We start from the raw sequence: 27,069 nt of genomic DNA on the forward strand, positions 1-27,069 counted from the left end.
TTATTTAATATCACATAACAATGCTACACCTCGAAGTGTCCAATGTCGGGGATTATAATCTGTTTCAAAATCGATAGAACCCACATATTTCGCGTCTGTTCTTTGAGGCTTCCTATATATAGGACATTCATATAATTTTGGATCTTTACCGGCGGTTGTATTTATTGCGAAAATATAAATAACCGGCATTTGTTCGTAAAGAACTTTTGGTCTACTCTCAACAAGTTTGCCAGCTTTTCTATCAAGCGACGCTCCTTCCAGGAATAAACCGTGAACGTAAACCCCTTCCTGAGGTTGACTTTTAATGTCCTCTTTATTATAGCGCGTAATCACGTTTTGCAAAACTACGGAATCTAAAGCCCAACCCTTATGCGCTCTGGTTACTTCCTAAAATTCATTTATTTAATTGAAGTTAAGACAACTTAAATAATAAAAGACGAAACTAGTTATTGCAACGAAATTAAATTGCAAAATGATAAAGAACTTTTCGACCCACAACCAGTTTAGTCCGCTCTATCTACACACAAGCACTTTGTCAAAATTTACCGAACACCCTGTATGCAGGGTGTGTCCTAAGTATTTTAAAAGATTTTAAGGGACCTCAAATTCGAGACGAAAACTTCTTATGATCATATGTTTGAAACGGTTTAGCTTTGAAAATACATAATGTCAAAGTTGAAACAAAATTTTCTTTTTTCCAAAAATTGCGAAAATTATTTGGATTATTTTGATAAAACTTTGTATGTGTTTGAAAGATATAAAGTCTCATCTTTTGAGACTATACATTATTTTTTTATTCAATCAGAAGCGAAACCAAGGATAAGCGGATACGCTTTTTTTACGAAAAAAATTGCTACGTCACTGATTTTTCTTACGTTTGAAATTTTTTTATGATAAATGGGATAAATCAGCAGAAAAAATCTCTTTAATATTTTCGATATAATAAAAGATCTTTTTAATATTTTCGATACAATAAGCCATTTCGGAAATCATTATCTACTAAATCAAATAAAATGATTTTGCAATGTATGAATTCGAATTTATTTTTTTTCTGGAAATGGCTCACTCTATCGAAAATATTAAAGAAACTTTTTTCTGTTGATCGTCCCATTTAGCATAAAAAAATTTCAAATTTAAGAAAAATTAGTAGCACATCAGTTTTTTTTTCCGAAAAAGTGTACCCGCTTATCCTTGGATCCACTCCTGATTGAATAAAAAAATCATACATATATACACGGTGGGCCATTTTAATCTCCCCACCTGAATTTCTCGGAATTTAAGCGAGATAGAGAAAAATGGTCCAGACAAAAGTTGAAGGGGACAGAGGGGGTCACCTAATGGTGCCAAGGACCTTGAACTCGATTTTCAAGGTTATTTCAAGGTCAAAGTGATTTTTTTAAATGGGAACATCTATTTTTGACCACGGATTTGAAAAGAGCGGGAAATTTTACGTTCAAAATGATATGTTTATTAAGGTCATTAAATGCCATGACCTTGATAAACATATCATTTTGAACGTAAAATTTCCCGCTCTTTTCATTAGGTGACCCCCTCTGTCCCCTTCAACTTTTGTCTGGACCATTTTTCTCTATCTGGCTTAGATTCCGAGAAATTCAGGTGGGGAAATTAAAATGGCCCACCGTGTATAACCGTATTATATATATTATAAAGTAGTATAACCCGAAAAAAGATAAAACTTTATGTTCTTCAAATGCGTACAAAGTTTCATCAAAATATTCCGAAATTTTTGGGAAAAACGATTTTTTTTTCAATTTTTACATCATGTATCTTCAAAACTAAACCGTTTCGAATATATAGTCATATGAGTTTTCGTCTTGAATTTGTGTGTGAGAAGAGAATCACCCTTTAAAATTTTTTAACATATTTAAGATACACCCTGTATATTTTTTCATTAAGTATGTGATATGAATTTGTTAGCTATTAATATTACAATTTTTAATGCTTACCTGTCTCATGGCCGTTAAAAATCCTTGTGGATTAAAAAATCCGGTCATCCAAAATACTCTTGGACGACCATGAATGCACCATTGTCTGAACTGATGGTCTCTTTCTAAAAGCTCCGTATACCAGAAACCTAAAGTTGCCGATTCCCAAGATATTTTTAACCATTTATCTGGGATGCGTGCGTCATACATCGCATCTAATGATTTTCGTAAGCCTTGACTCATTACTATGGTACCTTCGATAGCTAGCTTTAAATCCGTTAAAGTACTTTGTACTTCTTTGATAACTCGCGAAATTCTAAAAAGAATCGTGGTTAAGAAAATTAAAAAAAGTAATGATTTGTCTTATCTTTTTTTACTATATAAACCATCTCGTATAATAAATAACAATATTTCACAGGCAATATATTTAAACTCATTTTATGTATGATAGATGAGAAGGAATTCCTTCTCACAAAAACTATATTAATATTACCGGTCTATTTCTTGTCTTAGAAAAATGTTCATAGGCAACAATGGACCCATTCTTTGAAGCGCTTCTTTTACTTCAAAGGAATTGTACTGCTTGGGCAATTTAGATAGCATATCATTGGCTAATTTATACACGACGTTCTCTCTAGTTTCACCCCCTTGTGCACCACCCTCTTTCGGCTGTACATTAAGAATTGTATCAAGTATTCCTTTCGCTGTATTGATTTGATAAGTAATATCGGCGTTTGAATGTAGTCCAAAGACTTCTGGTGTGTCGGTCGCAGGTAAACTATCAATGTAGTCTAGATATCCCTGAAGATTTCTCGTCTGAGGCACTCTATATCCTCGATAAAATTCAAAGCCGGGTCGTAACAATATGTCGCAAAACCAGACATAGGTGAAAGTAGTTAATAGACGTTTGTCAAAATCGTCTGTAACTCTACCGCCATATTGGACCTAAACGTGTAAAGATATAAAAGTAAGTATAAACTATTTTGACAGTTCTTGGTTTTTGCACATTAAACTATCCTTTAAAATGTTAAAAAATGTTTATTTGATATAAAAAGCACGTTTCCTTAAAATAAAAAGAAACAATATTAAAAAATATATTTTTTTAATGAAAAAAAGAACTAATTCATTAATTTTAATGTGTTTAAAATATTTCTTATCATTGCTAAAAATGTATTTAAAAAACATTTACAAATATTTCTTTGCTGATTGGGTTTGGTTTTTATTATTGGAACCCATGTGAGAATATATGTAAATAGCGGTTTTCAGGAGAATGACTCAAAAATAAGTTGAAATGTAATCTGACGTTTTACTTGGAATTTATTCTAATAGTATCACTGTTGAGTTACTAATTTATGATCACCAACTATAATATCTCTGTTTCAATTATCCTTTTGTTCAATTATTTTATAAAAAATATAATGTATGTAGAGGAAGGCCCATTGATACTGACATAGGTCTCTTAAAGCGACATCCCTTTATTTCTTAGAAACTAACGTTTACACCTTATTAATACTAATAAAAACGTGATCTGTTTAGCTAATTAAAGAAATACAAACTCATAATTCATATATTTGTGGTTTATTTCTATACCAAATCAGCTAAAAACAAATTCTATGAATCCGAGAAGAAAATTCTTAGTTCTTACGGTGTTCTTTTGCAAATTGCGTAATTAAAATAATAGTGATTGTATTATTGATAATATTATGTCATTTTAAATGTTTATAGTTTCATAAATTAGTTTTCCTTACAGAATAGGATATATCTTTATTTATAGAATAGGAATGTTGGCATTATTGTCTACTATGTCAGTTTTGGAGCTCATTTTGTCAGACGCTCATTTTTGCATAACTTACGAAAAACTTAATTATTGCAAAATTACAAACAGTATTATAAAAACTGCTTATACTATCTGATAGAAGACACTTTTTAGTTTGTATTTATGTTTTTGAAGTTGTATTTTTACCTTTTGTTTAAGAAATATTGTCTAAAAACAAAGTGGTACGTCGGTATTGGTGACCTTCCTCTATCGTTAGATTTATATTTATTTAATGAAAGTAAAAAAAAAAAGATCGAAACCTCTCCAAGCATATAGCAGACCGTCGGCCAGGAAACACCCTTTTTAGGATCCATATCATCTAAGTGATTCTGTATAAACTGAACCGATGCTGCAAAATCTGCTTGATTAAATTCGTAAGGTATATTCCAACCGAGTGGTCCAAATTTTCTTCTCTCTTGTACTACAGTATGTAAAAATGCAACAGCGTATAACAAGGGCGGCCACTGCGATTGAGTACTGTAATCTAATGCGTCTTGAGTTACTGCTTGATAAGTTCTTTTCAAACTAGCTCTTATGCCTTGAGGTGGTTCATTTGTGAATTTGATTGCCATCTGAAACATATTTTCTATATTTATTATATCTCTTTAAATTTATTTCGCAAAATCCTTCTTTCCATATATATAATAATCGACATGTTCGTGTTGATCAAGAATTAGATACGCAAACACACATTAGGCGAATTTTGGCGTGCTTCTGGTATAGCAACCAAAAGCAACCGCGGTTGAGGCTATCTTCGTTTTCAGGGATCAGAAGACAAAGACAGCCCCAACCGCGGTTGCTTTTGGTTGCTATACTAGAAGCACGCCAAAAATCGCCTATTATGAACTAAGAATTTAACCTGTAGCAAACCGATGGGAAATTGAGGATGTACTTCAGTTGTCATCCATAATCTGAACACTTCGTGAACAGTTTCTGTTTCAACAAGAGCATCCATTACTTCCGTACAAAAAGGCAATGACAAATGAATATTTTGTAATAGAACCCAACCACCCATACTCATAGCTTCGCTAATCATTCTTCGAGCATGGAGTTCTTGGCCTTGCCCCATAGATACTGAATTTAATGCTATAATACCAAAAATATTGTTGATAAACACAACTTTTTTTGTTAAAAAAGACTTAAATTTTCTTTGTGTAACGAAAACAATTAATTAAATACTTACAAATCGTTTTTTGTTTAGCTAATGCTGTAATTTGAGGACTTGGATCAGATCCTATAGACAATAAGCATATCAGTGGTGTCCTAGTTTCAGACTCTAACCACGTTGCTTCTAAATCTAATATTTTAGCCTCTCCGTATTCTTTACCCAAGGATTCAGTGATATACTTTCTCGCCTGGGATAAAGTTCTGTCAGGGCTCCATGACCTAATAAGCAATAATTTTCGGAATACGTCAAGACTTTTTTGATAGCCGCAAGGTAAATCTTCCTTCTCTGGCTTCTCTTTTTCGTACCATACTCTCCATTCCTTTTCATTGAACTCAATTTTTGTTAGTATATCTGAGAATACATCTAGTCTGCTTATTTCGACTAAATTTAACCACGTTATATCAAGTATCCATTTGAACGGTTTTGGTGTTACTGCATTAAGATCTAAAGATGCTCCACCTTTTATAAAGGCGTTGAATTCTGCATGTGAAATAATGCCTCTATGACAATCTATCTTCATAGCTAGCATTAATGTAAATAAAGATTTATGTCTCTCATAAAGACTTCTCAGAGTAAACGCCCAAACTTCATACGTGAGATGGCGTAGAATAATGTTTATCCGCTCGAAAGTTATAGGACTTTTCGTAGATTTTGTAATTGAATTATCAAAGATTGTCAAGAATTGTCTTAACGAATTTTGATACATCACATTGACATTGCTCATTTCGACTATCAAAAAATACAAAATGGATCCTCTTGACGCAACTGCACGAAACTCTTCGCGTGCCAAGGTGATTTTTTTCTCAGTAAGAGCGGATACTTGCAGCTTTTCATTCACTGATTCGGCCGTAGTTTTGGTTTCTCGAAGAACAGTTATTAAAGCTTCATCGTCTACTAAAGAACCTTCTGAAGATGTAAGTCTATGTAATAGTGTACTTTCGAGTTCCTTCATCGAACGCTGATTGGTCAAGACTGATTCGAATAGAGCGACTCTTTCCGCTTCTAAATCGGCTTTCTCCATAAGTATCACTCGACCTAACAATTGATCTTCTAAACCTAACATTGTTACGGTAAAATCAATAATCGATGTCTTCGCAGATATTTCTGGACTGTATGCTGGATTTGGTAACTTTGTAGTAATATATAGCATGAATCCTGGCATTACATCACATTCTTTATCTCCAACGATGACCTTTTCAATAGATCCTGATTTAATGAAGTTCTTTTCAAGTACATTATCGAGTACCGGATCAAGTTCTTCTGCGACATCCTCGATCAATAGTGGTCTACCTAACGAAAGACTATCCTCAAGATGAGTTCGGAAATACTTATGATTTAGCGAAGTAATTTGCAACTCGTTTGTGCTCTCCTTATTCTTGATCCACATTTTTCCTTGATTTTGAGGATCCACAAGAAGCGGATAAGACGAAGATTTCGTGACAATAAGCGCATTTTGAACAGATAACTCGTCGTTCGGTAATCCTTGAAGAGTCCATTCTGACATTGTTGCTGTGTCAACGAGCATATTCGTTATGTTTAAATTTTTAGTGAAAGGTATGGATTTGTTAGTCAGTATATTCATCCACGCAGTCACTAAACTGGCTCGATACTGTTGATTATAAGGTCCACAATATGACAAAAATCCAGTTGCCAACAGAACGTCTCCGACTAATCGTCCCAGTTGAATCTTAAATTCTCCACTTTGCTCGGTCCATCGAATCTTTTCACCACCTAATCCATTTATCAAAGCAGTCGCAGCTGTCATTTTTCTTAGACACACATTTGCAGCTTCTGTCAACCTTTGCTTTTCCGCTACAGCGCTATCGTATTGCTCTTTAACTGTCTGCAAAGCCATTTCTCTTTCGGATAATTCCCGCTCAGCATTCGCCAAATCCTCCATTGCGAGTTTTAATCGTGCTTCTTGCAGTGCTAAGTTAGCTTTTAAAGGAAGAACCTCTTTGTTAACGGAATGAAAGAATGCCATAGCTTTCGTCCACGATAATAGACCAGCAACGTCGCCACATACACGTCTGGCTGTTTCCATATTGTAATCCTCCATTTTGAAGTACGGTTGCAGCAGTTCAACCATTTCGTTATTGATTATGTCTTTTGGATAATTTTGTAGTTGTAATAAAAACGTTGTACTGGCCATTAGTTTCAAAGATTCTGCCCACGAAGGTTTAGGACACGATGCAGTTGTGTCAGGTACAACGGATCCGATTTTCCGTTGGAACAAAATCAATACACAATCCATAATTCTCATTATAAGGTGAGGTGGTCTACCTAACTTTCTCACTGTTGCTATGTGAGCAGGTTTGATAGTATTCAGAGCAGCTTCCGCTTCTTCTAATGCTGGTTTCGCTGCTTCTAACTTTTGTTCAGCCAGTGCTTTTTCGTCAGCTATGCAAGCTACCAATTGTTCCGCTTTCTCCTTAACTTTTTGCACTTGGTTTTTAAAAGCTTCAGCTTGCATTGCTCTCTCTGTCACTTCTAAAAGTACTGTCTCGGCTTTCTCGGAAGCCTGGACTAATTCTTGTTCCATTAAGGCTAAGTCTCTTTTTAAGATTTCAACTGATATCGATGCCTCTTCGAGTTTTGCTAAACCTGTATCCATTCTTTTAGCTCCTTCACCAAGTTCATATTGTTTAGATCGATAAATATTTTTGTATCCACTGATGAAATTTAAATAAGACTTTGGAGTCACATGGGTAGCGCGCCGAAACCTTTGGAAATATTCGATTGATGTTTCTGAAACAATATCTTGTATGGATCCTAGTGCATTCACTAGTTCAACTTTCACATCACTAGTGCAAGCGATTTCAAAATCGTGAAGAAAATGTTTAGCAACCAAAATCAGGGCATCCTTAGGCCAAGGTTGGAACCAGTCTATAGTGCAACCTGAAATGAGTGCTGGAAAACGCTGAGCGCGATTCCGGAACTTTTCACCCACAGGAGAGAAGCAGAAAACGACATGTAAATTTTGACAAGTCCTTTGCAAAAAGAAGTCCATCACTAATTCATTATTAAGAGTTCTTTTAGGATTTTCTCTTCTCAAAATAGGTGTTAACTCTGAGATGATTTCCGCCTGCTCGTCACGCGTAAATAAATTGCTAATAACTCCGGAACTTAAGATATTGTTTAGATATTCAAGGAAACCCTCCTCTTTGATATCGAGATCAGTGAAGATAAATGTTGTACCTTTGCCTTGAGTGCCACAAGTGCGATACAGAAATCTCAGATCTTCTAAGAAATTGGCTACGTTATAAGACCTAGTCAAAGTGATTTGAAACGTTTTGTACCCGGCAATAAAAGAGGATAACTTTGTAAGACTTTGTTTGCCAGAACCACCGACACCTACTAGCATCACGTTGCCTTTTGGATGTCTAATAACTCTAGATATCTTTACTAAGTGTAGCATAGCGTCAGGGAAAAATACTAAATCCATTCCAGCGCCTCTCTGCATTTCGTTGAATTGTGCCAGAAACATGTCTAATCTCTCTCTTAATACTTGAGGATCATACACAGGTTCATATACTTTAGGAAGTTCTACGTCTGCATCTTCACCTTCTTCACCGGTTGGTTCTGGAGCATCTCTGTCATTAAAAATTTCTTGTTAATATTGCGCAATATTTTTTGAATTACATAGGCATTGATAATTATAGCTATCATTACTACAAACCTCATAAAATCGACGAAAGTAGGATCTTGATTTAGCATATTTACGTATTTTTCGCCTAAAATATCAGCTACAACGCTAATTAGACCTTCATCAAACCAATTTTTGTCGCTTTGTATTGTAAGTCTATCGCTAAACACTCGTGTACATTCGTGTTTCCAAAGTAGCATCAATACGCTTTCTTTGTCAATGACCGTAGACAACGTACCGACCATGCCTTGCCAAATTCTCGAAAGATCTCGGAGACTAAATACATAGTGAAACTTTGCAGGTGTTGGCAACAGCTTTGCGCGTGTTCTTTCCCACAATATTCTAGTCAAAGGAATCATTTTCTTAACGAGCTGACGGACTTCTTGAGAAAATCCTCTTTTAACATTGTAATGTCCTTCACCTAAAACGCTAAAAATTCGATCGATTGATGCGTTGTCAGGTAACGTGCAATTAAAAATACAAAATTGTCTCTTGAGTCTCGAGGGAATGTCGTTTCTTCCGCCTCCAGGCTGGCACATAGCTGCTAAGAAAGTTACATCCACAATGGCGGTAAAGTCACCGGGTTTTTCTAAGGAGTAAAATCCCTTCATATCCATAACTTGCCGGACGATCTCGTTGGTTATCTGGTCACCCCATTCATTAATTTCCGGTAAATTTATGTCATCGACAAAGATCAACATCTTCTTACCGCCTGGTGGTCCAAATGTACTTCCTAAACGCTTTTCCACGTAACTCTCAATGGTTTTTTGGAATTGATACGGACTGGTCGCAGAACTAAAGTTGAAAGAGCGACTCAAAGTTGTATCTGGATTTGATTTCTTCATATATGATTTCATCATGACAGTTTTAGCAGATCCTTGTTCGCCTATTAACAACACAGCTTTATCCTGACGGCCAATCAAGTCAATCAAATATTGAATTCTGACATTATCCGGTATAGGCACCAAAACATTACTATAGTCAGGTGTTGAATATTCAGGATATATGTAATTGGTCACCATACTTGTCCAAGTATCCCACGTGCCTTTGTCAGTGACGAAGAAGTCAAATACTGTAGCATCCAAATATCTGTCAGAAATCGGAAGATCCAGAGTATCAAAGTTTTCTCGAAGATACTTGTCGTATTTTTGTCTATCGGTAGTTTCTAGCAATGCTCCTATGCCCCACACTAACGCGAACGCATAAAGACGTGTTAGATATTCCGCCGTTAAAGGCTGGGGTTTGTCTCTCTCCATATCTTCATCCTCTGTCTCTTCTAATAATGTCTCCGGAGGTATCAAACCTTCCAGCAGGCAAAGCATTTGCCTTACTATATTACATTGCAAGACATTGATAGCGAGCACTAACGTTTGAGTACTCCATGAATAGACCTAATAAATTATATATAAAAATTTATTTATATTTTATATATATTACAATATCATATATTTATGTTAAAATTATAATAACAGTATGGTACTTAAAATTTATATATTAATTAAAACATAAATTTTAATATGTGCTTATAATAATAAAATACAAATTAATTTTATCTTCCTGTTATATACAGAGTATCCCATTTTAATCAATTCAATCAATTTTCTTCGAAATTATTTATGAAATTAAAAATGTTTCAGATAAAAGTGGAACGAGGGAAACATATTTTGGTTACGTTGTTTTTTTCTAATTGAAACGCTAAAAAGATATCAATAAAGAAAATCATTTCCACTTTTTTAAATGGAATTATTTAATTCTTTCATATAGATAATATGAATCCTCTAATTATATAATTACAGGAGAAAATTGACTGGATTGATTAAAGTGGGATATTCTGTATGTATTTTCAATTTCTGTTCAATTGGTGGTCACAGTGAGCATGTTTTTTTAAGTTAAAGAAAGTATTAATTTTATAATTAGCTTTAAAATTACATTGCAATAAAAATGTTTAACATTCAATCTGCAAAAGACAGAATTGTTTTGTTAATTTACCTGTGCAAAAGAATTTGTAAATAATTGTTCGAGAACTTCTTGTTCCAATGTTGATCGTGATTTTAGCCAAGCGGTAACAACTGGATTCCAATCCAATCCTGAAGAGCTCATATACACCATACCGTTTCGCGAAACAGTCGCAGGACTAGCATTATCAATATTATGCGGTTCAAAAATAATTTTACATGTTGGCGCCATTGATAATCTATCGCCATTAGCTAGAGTCAATGTTTTATTATCATCCAATACAGAATTTAAATTTTCTATCCAAATACTGTCAACAGGACCATCAAGCACTAGCCATACATGTTCGCCCTTCTTTAATTTCAATGTTTTACGCCACAAAGCTGAGAAAATCCCATCTGTCCAATCATTCGTTGCAACATCTAAACGGCCGAACATCTGAGCGGCTGTTATACTTTTTGGATTCATTCTCATTTCCCTAAAATTAAATAAACTATTTGTATATATATTCATAAATTTTAGTAAAAGTTAATTTATAAATAATTCATTATTGCATTTTGTAATGAATGTTTATTAATTTATAGAAAAAGCTTTAAATAATTTGAAATATTTATATCTCAAGTATACATATTTTATACCCGTTAATGTGTACATATTGTAATACACTACCTATGGGAATTACCACATTGTGTTAGTGCTTTCATCAAAATATGTATACAAGTAGTTTTGCCAGCGCCGGTCGGACCTAATGTCATGATGCCATGCCTTACTCTTTGCGTTTCATATAGCTGTATTAATTTAAGCACCCACGGCGAATGATAAATTAATCCTGCCTGCTCCACTTGTTCATTAATAGCTGCTTCCAATTCAGGATATGATGTTTTCTCCAGGACTTGGTTGGGAAACAGATCAGCTACGAGAGATATAAAGAGTGGTTCGTCCTCATCTACAGAAAAATATGTTATTGTTTCGGCATATCTTTGTATCAACTAATCATGCGTCCTTTTTTTTAATTAATTAGCATGATAACCTATGAGCTTCGAAAGATTCATGTCTCTTAAAACGCGCATGACGATCGTGCTTTCCGTGTCCTTAGAATTGACTCTCTTCGCCGCTCCTAAAGTTCTTAACACAGACAATATATTTCGCAGACCGAAATCATAGTGAACCTGAGATCAATATTTTGTAAAATATAATAAATTTTAATTTTTCTTCTTTTTAATGTCTTTCTCTTTTTTCTTTTTAATGTACAATAATGTTACCTGTTTGGTCAACTGCTCTTCGCATAATTTATAAAGAGTATAAAATTTACGAGCAAGTGTAATGTTCTCTAAAAATCCACAACTAGCTAATTTTACACGTATAATAATCTGACGATCGGGCACCATCATAGCTACTGTGCGAAATTGTATCTTCAAGTTCTCCGGCAATTCTTTTCGTCCTGCATATCCAGGATTCTACAATTTACGTAACATTGAAATGTTTTTATACATCTTAATCGTTAAGTAATTTGTCATACTATTATAAAAAAACAAAGTTGCATAAATACAAAAAAATTATGTGTCATAAGAATAGTACGCTGTATCTCTTATATAATATGTATAATTTTGGCAAATTTTGTCATTTAGAAAAAAACATGTAATAATATAAATAGGTGTAATTTTTTCATTTAGAGAACTATGTTTCTTATTTTGCTATGTTGCATAATAATAACATTGATTACCATAGTAATAAATATCCCAAGCTCTGGAAACATATCGACTTGATCTCCATCTGTGAAAGTAAACTGCTTCTTCTTTTCCTTCTTTGCGGCAAGCACTACGGCAACTTGTTGTGCGGCAACGGACAGAACTGGTAATTCAATTCTGTTAAATTCATCGAAACAACCCCATGAACCGCTTTGTGCCAATCCCTTATAGATGCGACCTAATCCTCGATAATCCATTTGATCAGAGCAATTGAAGACTACGACGTACTTTGCTAAAGTCTTCCCCATGTCTTTTACAGTTTCGGTTTTTCCGGTTCCTGCTGGACCGCAAGGAGATCCTCCCATTGACATTGATAAGGCTTGCGCTAATGTTATATAACACCTAAAATATATAAAATCTGAAATAAGGCGTACAATGTCATAAGATACGTTTGCATTTACCTATCGGTTAATGGTGTAATAACCAATCTTTCGGTACATCCTAAGTATTCATTTTGGTAGGTAAATTGAACATCTGTGATGCATATAGAAGTTTTGTCTAAATCTTCTTTAAAATAAAACCTGCATTGCTTCAACCATTCAAAATCATTCACGGATCGCACATTCAGACGACACTGAATAAATGGAATATGTAATCACTAATATCTGCCTGTTACATACACACATCTAAGAGTCTAGATTAGATTATTTATGTTTCTAATATATTGCATCTGTACACAAAAATTTTAGTTTAGCAACGTACCAAAATGTCAAAAATATCACGTTGGTGCACATGTATAGTAATTAACGTTTCGAATTTAATTCGTTCTATTTTAGTAAGATCTCTCGTGGTTTGATCGATTAATGTATTTAAAAGATCAAGGAATTTATTGTTCGTTTCCATCATAATTTTTTTATCAGCGCGAGCTTGAGCCAGGGCCAGTTCGCCATCTCGCGTCCAAATCATTTGAATGCCTAACAAACCTATCTGGGCAGGCATTTTGTCGAGAAAGTTCAATAAATTGAAATTTGCATCATTAATCATGCTGTAGCATTGACGGATAATAGAATGCAAAGAAAGTTGCGACGTTTGTAATAATTGCATCAACCATGTTTCCACGGAACCTTCTGCTCTTACTGCTCTTTCCAGCTTTAAAGAAAGTTGCAAACAAATTTAGTTTTATTTGTTTTAAAATTATTAGTTTCATTTCCAAAACTTATATTAACATTACACAAATCTAAATATAAATATACATATATTTGTATTTCGAAGATAATATTTAAGGGTTGTATAAAACATTGTTACCTTTATTAAATATACATATAATACTTACTTGTATAGTTTCACCTTCTGATGAAATAATAGCTGTCATTTTATTATATTCGATATCATGAAATTTTACGTAACGCGTATTATCGAAAATAGATAGTAGATGATTTTGTATAGTATGAGAATCGGATGCTTGGCCAAGTATCTCTAAGAGCGCAGGATCAGAAACAAAGAAGAACCTTGGAAACATCATACGCTTTTTCTCCAAATATCTAAGATATGACATTAAAGAGAATAATCTTTATAAACAAATATTAAATAAAAAGTATCCTTTGTCTATCTTATATTAATGATACAGTTGCTACATTTAAATTGAAAGTATTAACAATCAAAATCTGCAGAATACAAACTAACAGTAACATTACAAATATTATAATTTCCTATACCTAACGTCCCCCTAATATGTGTTATTACATTTATATTGGTGAGTGGGAATATATAATAATATTGATGTATATAATGTTACTGTTAGTTTGCGTTCTACTTAAGATTCCTTTTAAGTTTGCTAAGAAAGAAGGATGATTATGTATACATCATATACTAATCTTATATGTACTTACCCACTCAGAGATTTTTGACATAGCTCTAATTGCTCTTGCAAATGTGGCAGAAGTTGCTTCAACAAGTCATCGCCTACACAACAAGGTACAACTCCTGGTGTTTCGTGAGCGCGTTGCATGATTTTTTGCCAACTTTTGTCGATCTTGCTGAATCTTTTAGCTTCCTTTGGCAATTGTTTCGCAATATCGCCGCCCACAAATACCGCTTCGAGATAAACCCACATATTTTGTACAAGTAGCCATCTTTCGAGGATCTCATTTGTGTTAGATAAATCACTAAGCCACTGTTGTATTTGCTTTCTAAAAGGCGCATTGTAGCGATTTGACATGAGTGACCCAAGAACCATCAAGCTGTCTTCCAACTGACTTATAGTTTCCGCTGTTGTATCTCCTCTAAGTAATAATTCTCCCCTGTTATTAAATGTCATGAAAGTCAACTCGTGAGATGACCATTCATTTACTACTGTCCTTAATTTAGCTTCGATATCTTTCTCCTTCATAGCTGATATACAAATATCTTCGATGTCTTCTTTGTTCTTTAAGAGCGGCGCTTCAAGAATATTTTTAAGACAGAAACCTTCGCTTTCAAGATCGAATGAATATCTTGTAACTTCTACAATTCTCTGCCAGTGGCGCGGTTTCATTGCTTTATTTGCCATCAACTCGAGAAGAGGACACATATCGTTGAAATCGTCGATTGTTTTTTTAAGCGCAAAAAACGCTGGCCATTCTTTTAATCCTTTTGGTAATTTGCGACAGCGATTTTGAAACTCCATCAGCTCATTGTTTATTTCTTCGATATTTACCTAAATAATTTATACAATTATCAAATTTATATAACAATTTATTTGCGTGTACTACTAAGAAAGCTTATAAATAATTTTTAAAACTTTATTACTAAAATTAACTTTTTTAAATAACTTTATTAATAAAATTAAAATTAAAATAATAGATATTATTTAAATTATATATTTAAAAAACTTGCAGATATATATATTATAAATATCTTATATGAAAAACACGGTGATAGTATGATTTCTTACCTCACCCCATGGAATATCATAATAGCTGCTGACTCTGTCGATGACATCGTTGTAAAGTTTGTACAACTTTTGCAGTAAATTCAATTCCTTTCTGATTTGCGAAAGCTCTGGATAATCTGTGATAGGCAAACCGAAAAGCTCCTCGCCGTTTTGATACGTTTGCAGTTTTCGCCACATACCATCAAACCTGTTCTGGAACAATATTTGTCTGTCTGAAGCATCACGAGGGCTTAAACCTGGCTGCATTGGCCCAGATGATCTGTATTCTTCGCAGTACATTTCGTTATCGGTACGGAATTTCTCCAGATTATTTCTTAAATCATTCTCGAATTGTGGTTGCAAATTCAATAGCAGGACATGACTTTCTTGCGCTCGTGCCAATAATTTCTGCCAGGTATCTCTCAAATTATCTACCTGCTCCAAGCATTCCTGGTCTACAGGCACCTCATACCTTGTGACTATATTAAAAGCCTCTTCAATAGGATCAATTTTCAGTTCCATATCGACCTCTTGTTCGCGAATCTTCTTTAGGGTATCCATAATGAGACGTACATCATCCAGATCGCGAATTTGATGATCTAATTTACGATCCATTTCGTTCATTAATGCATAAACATATTCCATTTCGCGACGATACTTCTTTTTCATTGCTTGACCAATTTTATATGTGCAACCTGTGTGTAGGATTATTATCTTTGTATTCTGTATTTCTTTTGTATAAGTTTAGTATAAGTCAAAGTATGTAAGAGGAGAGTGCATAAACGCTGCTTCTTTAGCAGGCGGAAATTGAAATAAAATATGAAAGATGTTTACACTCTAGAAGCTTCGTTTACGCTTCTGTTTATCTTCTTTTTACTTTCGATTTACGCTCGATTTTTATTTTCGTTAAGACGTGAATCGATTTATTTTGTAAAATTTTTATTATTTTATACTTTTAAGACTAAATACGTTTTTAAAATATATTACTTATAGGAGTAATTTACAATTAAATGCATAATTGTAATATTCAAATAATATTATATTAGAGTTATACCTTTAATTTCCGTATAAACACCATATTTCAGTTTTTCCGTTGATACAGCAATCGATGTACCAAATATGATCATATCTGGCTCAGTGGCCAATCGATCTTCAAGTTCACTGTGTTTGCGAAGAGTAGTTTCAAATTCTGACAAAGAGATTTGTAACAATTCTCGTATACTGCGTTCATTTTTCCATAGAAACTTATAAGGTTTCCAACGATCGAGAAATTCTGTCAAATCCTATAAGTTCAACATGGTAATTGAATTCATTGATGAATGTCAGATTTCATACTATTATTACTAACTTGCCGCAATTCCATTGTGCAAGTGCTCAACATGCCAAGTAGTTTGATGATTTCCTTATTGTCCATCACCATCGTGTAGAAGTTTCTTTCTTGAACTGGAAATACAGGTCTCTCTTCAGAGAGAATTTTATAAAGTCTTCGCCTTCTAGTTTTCAAATCTTCCTCTTCTTCTTTCTGCTTCGTGGCATTACTGTGTGCTCGCAACACAACATTAGCTAGATTTCGTTTGGATGTGTAGGGAAATGATTGGATATGTCAAGTTTAAGAATTTTATTTAATATAATCCTTTTACCTTGTTACCTCTGGAATTCCACTGCGCCACTCCTTTCGCAACACCCGTGATAACTTTTCCAACTGATGTTAATGCTTCTTGAACATCATCCAGGCTAGGTTTGACTGTTACTGCCGGAATCATCAGTGTTGCATGTAATAAAAACACCGGATTCGGAGTTGTTTCTATAAAATATAATTAATTTTAAATATAATTATGAAGAGATTTGTTAAATGTTTTATAGAAGATTAGTTTAAATCTTTTCTTATTAAGCTAGGAATGTATTTATTAGTATGAAGATTTTACCAAAAGTTTTATTTATAGAAATACCTGAATCAAGTTCTCGAATGAATCGTTTCCTGATTGCATCTAGAGATACTCTGGTGACCTTTATTAATACATCTACGATTTTTCTAGAATAATATCGTCTCATTTCGGATACTGCATTTCGAACCATTTCTTGCATGCCTTTGGGTAAAGTACCGGGTGTTGTCAATAATTGATGAGGATCATCGAAATAATTCCATACCACGGACCAATCTTGTTGACCTGTTTGTTCTGTTGCTTCTTCTCCTTCCACTCCTTCATTTTAAATAGAAAAGATAAAAATTATTTCAGTATTTTTTTTATAGAAAATGTAGAAAATTTTTTTAATAGCTATAAACCTTCTTGCTATTTTTACAGTAACTGTCATGATTGAATTTTCAAGATCTTTAAATGTGTCATCAGAATTGCAATATTTGTCAAATAATTTATAAACAAGCATTGCAAATGAGAGAGACACATATTTTTTACTTATATATATTAAAAAAGATAATAATATAATCCAACTTCCATAAGACTGGCCGTCTTTAATATCTCGTCGGTGCGAATGTTAAAGTGGAATGGCACAAAAGCTCATATTTTAATTGCAAGAATTGCAATAAAGACTAACACTAATACATTACCTTCAGTAGTAAGAAAATCAAATTGATTGGAATGACTTTTGAAGCTATCTGTAGCCTTTCTGACAAGCTGCAATACTTCTTCTACCGCTTCTTCGACCATTGTACTTTTACGATGCAAATCTACTGCTGCATTTCTACATATTTCCTCATTCTTTTCTATGAATTCCTCTATTGTCCATGGTTGATCGGATTCTGGCAGAGCATGCAAAGTTACTTTCCGCATACTCGTCAACACCTGCAAAATCCTGGCACAACATATTATTCAATTAACTTGCATAATTTTGTAAGCTTCTAAATGCTTTTTAGACTTCAGCAAAAAAATGACTATTTAGCAGTTAATTTAGTATCAATTAATTAATTAATTGTTATTGAACAAATTAATTTTTTTAAGCACACATATATTTATTTTATTGCTCAAAAATTTGTCTTTAGAATAAGTAATTAATTTTATTTCTATCATACCTATTATCGTATACGTCATGAACTCTTGTGATAAGAATATCAAAACTTTTGATCTGCTCTTTCGTATTGTGGCAAAAATCTTTCCAATCTGGCTTGGTCCAGGTCAAGGTTGTTAAACCAGGTTCTAATAAAGATGCAACGCAAACTAAATGCGGTAACAATAATGGGCGAACTTCTAGTTTCACACGTTTTGCAGTACAAACAAATTCTTCGATTATAAGCTGGAGAAAATCCGTGACTAGAGTAAAATAATCTTTTTTTGCTAATATTGTTAATGCAACAATTGGGATCTCCAAATTTATTTTTGCTAAACAATCGGCTTCACGAAATAAAAGAACAACTCTGTTTTCTAAGTTGACTTTCACTTTTGCTGATTTTTCGTCGACTACAAGCAGCGGTCTGTTATAATAATTATAATAATAATTATTTATAATAATTTTATAATAATAATTTTACCATTATAATTATTTAATATAAATATCTGTGATTATATATATATTTTAAATGGAATTTTAAGAAAGCAGAATTAATTTTTGATTATTGAATTTTTAAAAACTGACCGTTTTAAACAATCCTCGATGACCCAAGAATTTTGATGTGTCCAAATCTCAGCAATATCGGTCTGATACTGTTTCAGAATAGCAATTGCATGATTATATCTTTTCACCAAATCAGCAGTCAATGGTAACGTCTTTAGAACAGGATGATTTGACACAGATGCCGTTAATTCGTCCAAATGCACTCTAATAAAGTTTTTCTTTAGATATTAATTTAAAACTATAACTCTCTTAACTACTCTTAATTTATATATTATTCTTAATATTTCTTTAATTTTTAAATAATTATATATAAAAAGTACTAGAGTCTACGATAAAAAATTGTTTGAAAGTATATTCGTGTTTAGCACTTAAAAAATTACAGGAAACGATAAAGTTTGTTCAAATATCCAAAAGTGTGAATTCGCACACACACACAGACCAGTATAATTACTTTATTTACTTCAAAGAATTTGCCCAAGTCAATCGTCCAGCTATAGGCGGCATGTGTCTCGGCAATGGAGGATCGTCTCTTTGCCGTTTGAATAGTTTTAAAATTCGATCGATCTCTTTATCGCAATACTTCACAACAATGTTATATTTTTCCTCCAATTTCGTAAGAGGTATTTTTTCACTGACCTTACAAAATATTTAGGAAAAGAACACTTATATAATATATTTATAATGTTTAGAAAAATAAATAATTGTAAAAGATTATGTGTAAATATTTTTTGAGGATTTATTAAAAAGTTGAATATATTTATTACCTTTTCAAATCGCGTTAAAAACCGTATTCCCTGCGGTGTTTCCCATACATCGGCGTAATTTTTTTCAATAATCTCGCCGATGTTCTCTTTCAACATATTTGTCTTTGCCATAAAGTCATCATAATCTATATCAAAATCAGTGTTTCTTGGATCGAGATAATCATAAGATTTACTAGTCGCAATCTTTTTAGCTTCTTCAAAGGTTTTCATGGCTTCGTCTAACGCTGTAATTTGATATATACTAATTTATTTAATATGTATAATTAAAATATGCTTCTTTTAATTATCATTTTTGCATCACTTTGATCAAAATTATAACAAAATTAATCTTAATAATCTATGATTTTTATTTTGAAAAGGACAATTATATAGATAACTTTATTTAAATTTATTGTAAAAAGTATAAAGGTAAATTATTATATAATAAAAAATTTATTTAATTTTAAAATTAATGCTTTTATTGTTGCAGTAATTTAGAGTTAAATATTTATTAAATATTTAACAAGTTATATTTTATACACATGTATTTTATATGATAAAAATTAAACATTGAAATGTTATACCTTCTCCAAGAAGTAATCCTTCCATTCGTCTCTCAAAGAGAGTTTGATAATCTTGTATGAGATCAAACATGGTAAGAATTTTGCGAATTCTAGCACAGAAAGCATCAAATCGACCAAAAACATGAGTTTCTGAGAAGGAAAATTCTTGTTCCGTAACTGCTGGTGAACATCGGACTAATCTGTATGTTTCTCTATAAGCTCTTAAATAATAATTAATTCAATTATTTTTTATTTATTTAGTTATTTATTACTTAATTTTCTTTGATAATGTATAAAAATATTTTTAACTAAACTTTTTAAGAATATTTTGAACGCTTTGAAAATATAATTTGATGATTGAAGATATATAATAAAATAAAAGTTATTAACTCTTGTAAGATTATTATTTAATATAAAATGTGATTAGTACTTATTTAGACGTAGACAGTGTTTTAATCTCGACCGAATGGCTACTCGATCTTGTCCCCAAATAACTTCTCGACCTCTTTTCGTAACGTAATCTCGACAGGCAACAATCATCTGATTCGTAATTTTGATCATTAGAGAACTTGTCCTTTCTGAAGTATTATAATATCTTGAGACACTATATATTAATCGAACAGTCTGTAATAATGATACGAGTGAATCTCGCATTTTTACCTGTAAAAATCAAAATTTTTAATTATGTGCCAAGTTATATGAAATTAATTTATGTGCCGTGTTCTTGTCTTATAGGAAAAATTAACTTACAGGATCATCGAGGTAAAGACAATGACAACATTTCTCTAGTGCTTGGATGAACTTTGCATTATCTTTCGCTTCATTGTAACAGTAAGTCACTTCATCTTCTGCATCGACCCAATCTTTAATTAACTTTGAACGTGCGACTTGTAGACATAGAAGTGACATAGTAATTTCATGATCCTGGAATTTATTATTTGAAAAAAGATTTATAAAAACACTATACTGTATTCTTATAGTATATACTATATTTTTATAATTTACCTATAATTAATACATTTATTATTAAAATAAATAAAAATATGTTGTGCTGTACTGTGTAATTTAATAAAAAAATAGTTTTATATAGAGATGGTAAATAATACAACCTTTAAACGGTTGACCAGTTGACTAAATTGTGCACCCCGCCGTTTCCAATACTCGAGTTCTTGCTGTGGCCCAGAGACATCATTCTCTCTTTTAACTTGTTTACTTTCCGCCATAAAATCTTTAAGTTTCTTTATCCAAAGTTTTACTCTTTCCTCAATTCGCTTCACAGCATTCTCTTTCGCTATAAAAGCCTTTGCTTCATCAAAGTTGTGCACTTCCAGCATTATTGGCTCGCCATCGTTGAATATACCACCATCAAGTGCTACCTTTTCGCAAACTATATAAATATCACATATATTACAAATAGTAAAGCATAATTTTGAAAAGAAATATTTTTATCTTTATAACATTTAATTATAATAAAATAAAATATAATATTTTCATATATAAATTTTTAATAATTTGTAAATTTTATTTTGATGCGGAAAATGAGATTTATATAAGTTTGTAAAAGTACCTTTAAGAGCACTGCAAAAAGATCGTAAGCCTGGTAACAGGAGACTTTTAATCATTGAACAATCATCTTCACCTTCCGCACCAGGATGCGCTAACGCATCCATGAATACTTGCTCCACAATTCGCTGAATAGAAGTTATTATTCCTACTTTCATTATATCTATCACACCCGTGTAAAGATCCTTTTGAAATCCTTCTTCTGGTAATTGTTTAGACACACTGATTCTATGTGTGTTTTAAGAAGGAAATAGAAATTTTAATTATTTTTAAATATTTGAAATAATAAATATTGCTTTAAGCAAATTTTTTTAAAGAAATGTAATAAATAATAAGCATCTTGATGCAATATTTATTTTAATATTATAATTTTAAATTACCTAAACATATAAATACAGATGCCTGTGCAAGGCACTTGCCAGCCATCTGTTAGAAAAAGTTTCTTCTTTGGTGGCTCCTTTGATTCCTTTTGTTCCTTTACTTTTGACGCCGTTGCATTTGGGGCTGATCTAGAAGTAACAGTCTTTGGCTGCACCTTTAATGAAATTTTCACAATTATTTTTGTCTTTATTTGTCAATCAATCACCAATTTTATACCGTATCAGCTGGAGGCTCTGATTCTTCAACCTCCTGATAGTACCAGACAAGAGTAGATCTCATGTGCGGCACAAATAACTGATTGATTTCGTCCAACATATCATCCTCGAAGACATGGTCCATGACTTCGTGACGCGATAATTGCGTTGCATCCATTAAGAGTTGAAAAGCGAACTCTAAACGAGGATCCATCTCTCCTCGTCTAGCCTTTCTCTCGCATTCTTCTCGTCGTTTCTGTATAAAGCATTATGAAAAGAAATATTTCTTTAAATAAGAAATATGAAAATATGTGACGCAACAAATGTAGCAATGACGCAAAAGAACTTAATATTAATTATTAACAACGTTCAGTTAATTCAAATTTGATTATTACACAATTATAAATAAATTTATACCTCTACTTACTATATGTATATGTATATGAATTAAAAAAACTCAATATTTATAATTAATGGCATACATAATGAACATTAATGGTATCCGATAAAAAAATTAAACTAAATTAAATTTGATACATATAAAAAATATATATATATATATATGGGGATATATTTTTTATATTTGTTCGTACAATTATTCGTATCAATAATTTATAATAATTTCTTCTGTTATTTTAAATAACATAATATCACTTGTACACAACATATGTAGAATTATTAAACAAATTTTATTGCAAAGGATTGACCTGGAGAATATCTTCAGGACCTTCCTCATCACTACCATCTTCGGAATTATCCGATCTTTGTTTAATAATCTGCGGACCTTGTACGAACATGACGGATTACTTGGGTAGTAAATGGCACGTGGTTGAAAGCTCACTGAGCAATGAAGTGTAAGTTGCACCAAAAGCTACCCTCAAGCTCGTCGAATTTCTGCGAGCGTTAAAGTGGTGTGAGGGGATGGCTCACAGTGCCACGGTTTCGTGTCTGGCACCGCCCTTCGATGCATTGCACGTGTCGTGTGGGAATTTCCACGCGATTCTACTCGTTTGCTATTAGATAGTCAATATATTACTATATCGTAGATGTTTTCTTTACAAATCGACGAACATTAGCCGTGTTTAATGTAGATATGAAAGCATTATGCACATGGCATATACGTATTAACATTGTTACATTACTTATGTGAAATTGTAAGGGTTAAACGTTTTGTAATATCTACGAAATAACGGATAATGGATAATACATAATAGAGTAAGTCAATAAGTATTCTAACACGCTGAAACGATTTCGGAAATGATTTCGGAACACGCGAAACCCAAAATGACTATAATTAGTCTGAAGTTTACATTACATCATTATATAATTGTTAGGCTCTTAAAAATAGCAACAGTAAATATTTTGAAAATTGCAAATGTATTCATGGTTCAATTGTTCGCATTTGATATATCTAACTGATGTTTAGAAGATGTAAATAATAATTGTATTAAATAATTACGATGAAAAATTAAAAGATACACTTGTAGATATTTTATATAGATGACTCTTATAAAAGAGAAAGAATAGGAATAGGGTAACTCCGATATATACGCCGCACCTATTAAAAACTTAATTTATTAAGTATTATTTACTATGTTTATAGTAAACGAATTATATCAGTAAAAACTTTGTACTGTCTACTACTATGAAAAAAATATTAGAAATCCGAAATATTTATTTTTCATATTAAAAAATAAACTTTTTGAAACCTTGTATTTTTGCCGCATATCTCATAGGGGTGGAATATATGGCTACTCATAGCGAGAAAGGGGATATGTACGGCTCATGAAAAATTTACAAATAATGCAAACATGCTTAATAATACAAACATGCTTTACTATTCCACTACACGTATGTATCGCGAAATAACCACTAAGTCTTTTACACGTCCTACATTAATCATTTTATGTAGATTATAACTTATGATGGCGTTACTTATTACAGTGACAAATCGATTAATAACACAATATTAATATAACATAAAGGCATGTAACAGAGTAGTTACGGGAAAATTACCCCCACTCCTTCTATTTTTTCTGATTTCTGCGGCGTAAATCCCAGCGCGGCGTATTTGCCGGAGTTACCCTATGTGGCATTATTGCCTACTCATTTTCGCTTATCTTACGAAAAAGTTAATTATTACTAAATTATAAACAGTATAAAAACTTCTACATCATTTGATAGAGGACACTTTTTAATTAGTTGTATTTGTATTCCTAAGATTTTATTTTTAACTTTTATTTAAGAAATATAGTCTAAAAAAACAAAGTGGTATGATATTTGATGAGCTTCCTCTATACATTTATAACAAAAATAATCATTAGATTATTATATATACTCGTAGAATATTCGTAGAGTTAATGAATTCCTCATGCTTAGTGTATCAACTTTACCATATGGACAAGATCTGACACAGATAAGAGGCCTTTCTTTTTGATCTCAAACATTCATCTTTCCTCCTTTCCTTTCCACATATACTGTACATATACTATGAATGTACTATTAATATTTAACAGTATTCTTAATAAGTACATTCAGTAAATATGTAAAATATACGAATATTCTTAATAAATATTTATGGTATGTATTCATACATAATGATTTTGTGCTTAGACAAATTATCGATGATAATCATAATAATCAAGTCATGATAATCAAGTTGTATGAATATATCGCTGTATATGGTCGCAATTGGCTCGTATAAATTTGAATATGACATTAATAGCCATGGTACATAGATGATTTAATCGCGCCATTAAGTGACGGGACAAAATCACTAATGTGTAAAATTCAGTGTTCTACTAAATAACAATGCTAATAAAAGCATTTCTTCGACGGAATCTATATTATAAATAAATTTGTGGTTCTATAAAATTACATTCGCTCTACTCCATAGCACTATTCCATAACTAAATCATGCATATTGGCGACTTTATATGTGTCCTGTTACTTTAATAGCGCTATTAGTTGCCGGTGCATCATGGTTCTTATTGTAAGTATATTATATGTATGTATACACATCGCAAAATAAACGGTCTATTATGTTCAATATAAATAGAACATTAAACAAATTTTTTTCAATAGATTAACACACGCAATTGCTTTTTGTGCATCTACATCATGTAATATTTGTTGGTTGCGTGCATCATGTAGACACGTTGCATTTTATTAACTCGTTTCAACATGTGCAAGGTGATTTAATAGATAAAATTACATATTAGAAACTTTCATAAAGTTAGGAAATAAATCTTCTTGACACAAGTTCTGCCTTAAATTTACAAAAGGGTATATGTTCAACTTCGCTCAAGATTGCGATCTGGACGAGTGCAAGTACATCTTGCGTGATATTTCACACTTATAGGTATGCAAAATTTGTATGCAAAAAGACATTGCTGAAAAAGCGTAATGTGGTTGGTGATCGTTGGTCTTGGTACCAGTAGGAACCAAGCTCGAATCGCCCGAATAAATCGATAATACTTGTCAAAGGTATTCTCATAAATAGATATATCTAAGCCGTTATTAATAGTTTCATCATTCGCGATTTTGCTTACTCTGGCTTCGTCACTGGTTTCCGTCATGTCGCAAATCTTCTAAAATCTTCTTTTACGAGAGGACACTGCGAAACGATGTACGTCCTTGTGTAGTCTGTACCGTAATGCGACATTAACTGCGTTTCTCCGTTTAGCCAATACTCATTCTCTTTCTTTCGTTCTATCTATCACTTTCCATCTCTCTCCCATTATTCGTTTTGGGGATAATGCAAAGTTAAATAAGATATTTCTAAGAATAGACAAAATTTGCTTTTATTTATTATTAATAAGTATAAAAAAGCTTAAATAAAAGATTTAAAGTAAAACATCAAATCAATTCGAATGATCCGATATTATCAGCTATTGAGAAGCAACTGATGAGAAATTATGTAGACGATTATTGATTAAACCACGAAAACTACTTTGAAGTACTGTGATTATTATTTGAATCACTGTTCGTGCAACGTATTGAGAACATTAATAGTTTATTGATATAATATTAAATATATATACATGTATATATATACATGAAAAGTAAAAATTTTAAATTAAACAATTTAAATATTTTAAGATTACATAATTAAAATTTATTTAATTATTAATTATTTATGTAATTATTTATAATTATATACGGTAATTATTAATACAATAATACATAAACAAAGTAAAATAAATTTAATGTTATATAGTTTATGTCAATAAAAAATAAAATACATGAGTAAAATTAGTTAATAACATCTTAAAGCTTTGTTTAAAAATTATTAATAACTTCTATTGTTTTTATTTTATTAAATTTACAGTTTCTTTGTGTCATATACCACATAAATAATATTCACATATACAATATATTCAAGAATTTTGACTTAAATTTGCTTTAAATAAAAAGATAATAATAAATATAAAATAAAAATTTTTTTAAATAAAGTTTTTTCTGCATTTAAATAATGAAATCTCACTATTTTTAAAATTTAAGTAAGGTATATTAAAATAATATATATAATTAAAATATTAGAAACTTGAAACACGAGAGCAAGTTATTTTCGAATTCCTGACGAAATTTTGTCTGAAAAAAATAAATTCGTATAGGTTAAATATTAATAAAGGATTTGTTATAACAACAAAAATAGAAAGTAAGGAGTATTTGGTACATACCTTATAATTTTTAATTATTTGATTATTTATAAAAAAGAAAATTTTTATAAAACTAATTATTTATTATTAAGTATATGAAATATTAAATTAATGGATAGTTCTGTACAGATTTTGAGTTTTTTTAAATCTTATTCTAACAAATGAAGATATTGCTATATCGATTAACGTTTAGTATTGACTAACGTAAGTAACCCCTCCACTAACCCCTCCACAACCAGCAAGTAGTACCAGTTCGTGTCAGGTCAGAC

At 32.0% G+C, this 27,069-nt stretch overlaps 1 protein-coding gene across 1 annotated transcript; it reads right to left on the bottom strand.

Moving 5' to 3' along the window:
- Positions 1–22,936, bottom strand: Dhc1 (dynein axonemal heavy chain 1). The gene is made up of 35 exons (XM_018453878.1): positions 22,847–22,936; positions 22,162–22,395; positions 21,945–22,099; positions 21,569–21,792; positions 21,111–21,388; positions 20,752–20,925; positions 20,432–20,661; positions 20,023–20,222; positions 19,460–19,683; positions 19,156–19,331; positions 18,717–18,899; positions 18,157–18,555; positions 17,695–17,939; positions 17,078–17,326; positions 16,768–16,932; positions 16,477–16,733; positions 16,183–16,411; positions 15,150–15,823; positions 14,107–14,912; positions 13,620–13,758; positions 12,980–13,366; positions 12,679–12,851; positions 12,253–12,619; positions 11,792–11,986; positions 11,560–11,698; positions 11,199–11,475; positions 10,566–11,007; positions 8,610–9,967; positions 4,946–8,523; positions 4,622–4,848; positions 4,023–4,334; positions 2,440–2,891; positions 1,968–2,262; positions 188–387; positions 1–112 (listed from the first exon to the last, which is right to left on the bottom strand). The coding sequence occupies exons 1-35, from the start codon at positions 22,934–22,936 to the stop codon at positions 1–3; spliced, it is 13,845 nt and encodes a 4,614-aa protein (XP_018309380.1).
- Between the last annotated feature and the right edge of the window lie 4,133 nt (positions 22,937–27,069).

The sequence above is a fragment of the Mycetomoellerius zeteki genome, unplaced genomic scaffold (assembly GCF_001594055.1).
Source record: "Mycetomoellerius zeteki isolate Tzet28-1 unplaced genomic scaffold, Tzet1.0 scaffold415, whole genome shotgun sequence".
Taxonomy (NCBI): Eukaryota; Metazoa; Arthropoda; class Insecta; order Hymenoptera; family Formicidae; genus Mycetomoellerius; species Mycetomoellerius zeteki.

What these genes read in the sequence shown, in the direction of transcription:
- Dhc1 (XM_018453878.1), bottom strand. Translation starts at nt 22,936, where the DNA reads ATGTTCGTACAAGGTCCGCAGATTATTAAACAAAGATCGGATAATTCC. An exon ending in TGTTTATACGGAAATTAAAG is followed by an intron (nt 15,824 to 16,182) that starts GTATAACTCTAA and finishes TCCTACACACAG; the next exon opens with GTTGCACATATAAAATTGGT. An exon ending in ACTTTCGTCGATTTTATGAG is followed by an intron (nt 8,524 to 8,609) that starts GTTTGTAGTAAT and finishes TTTTAATGACAG; the next exon opens with AGATGCTCCAGAACCAACCG.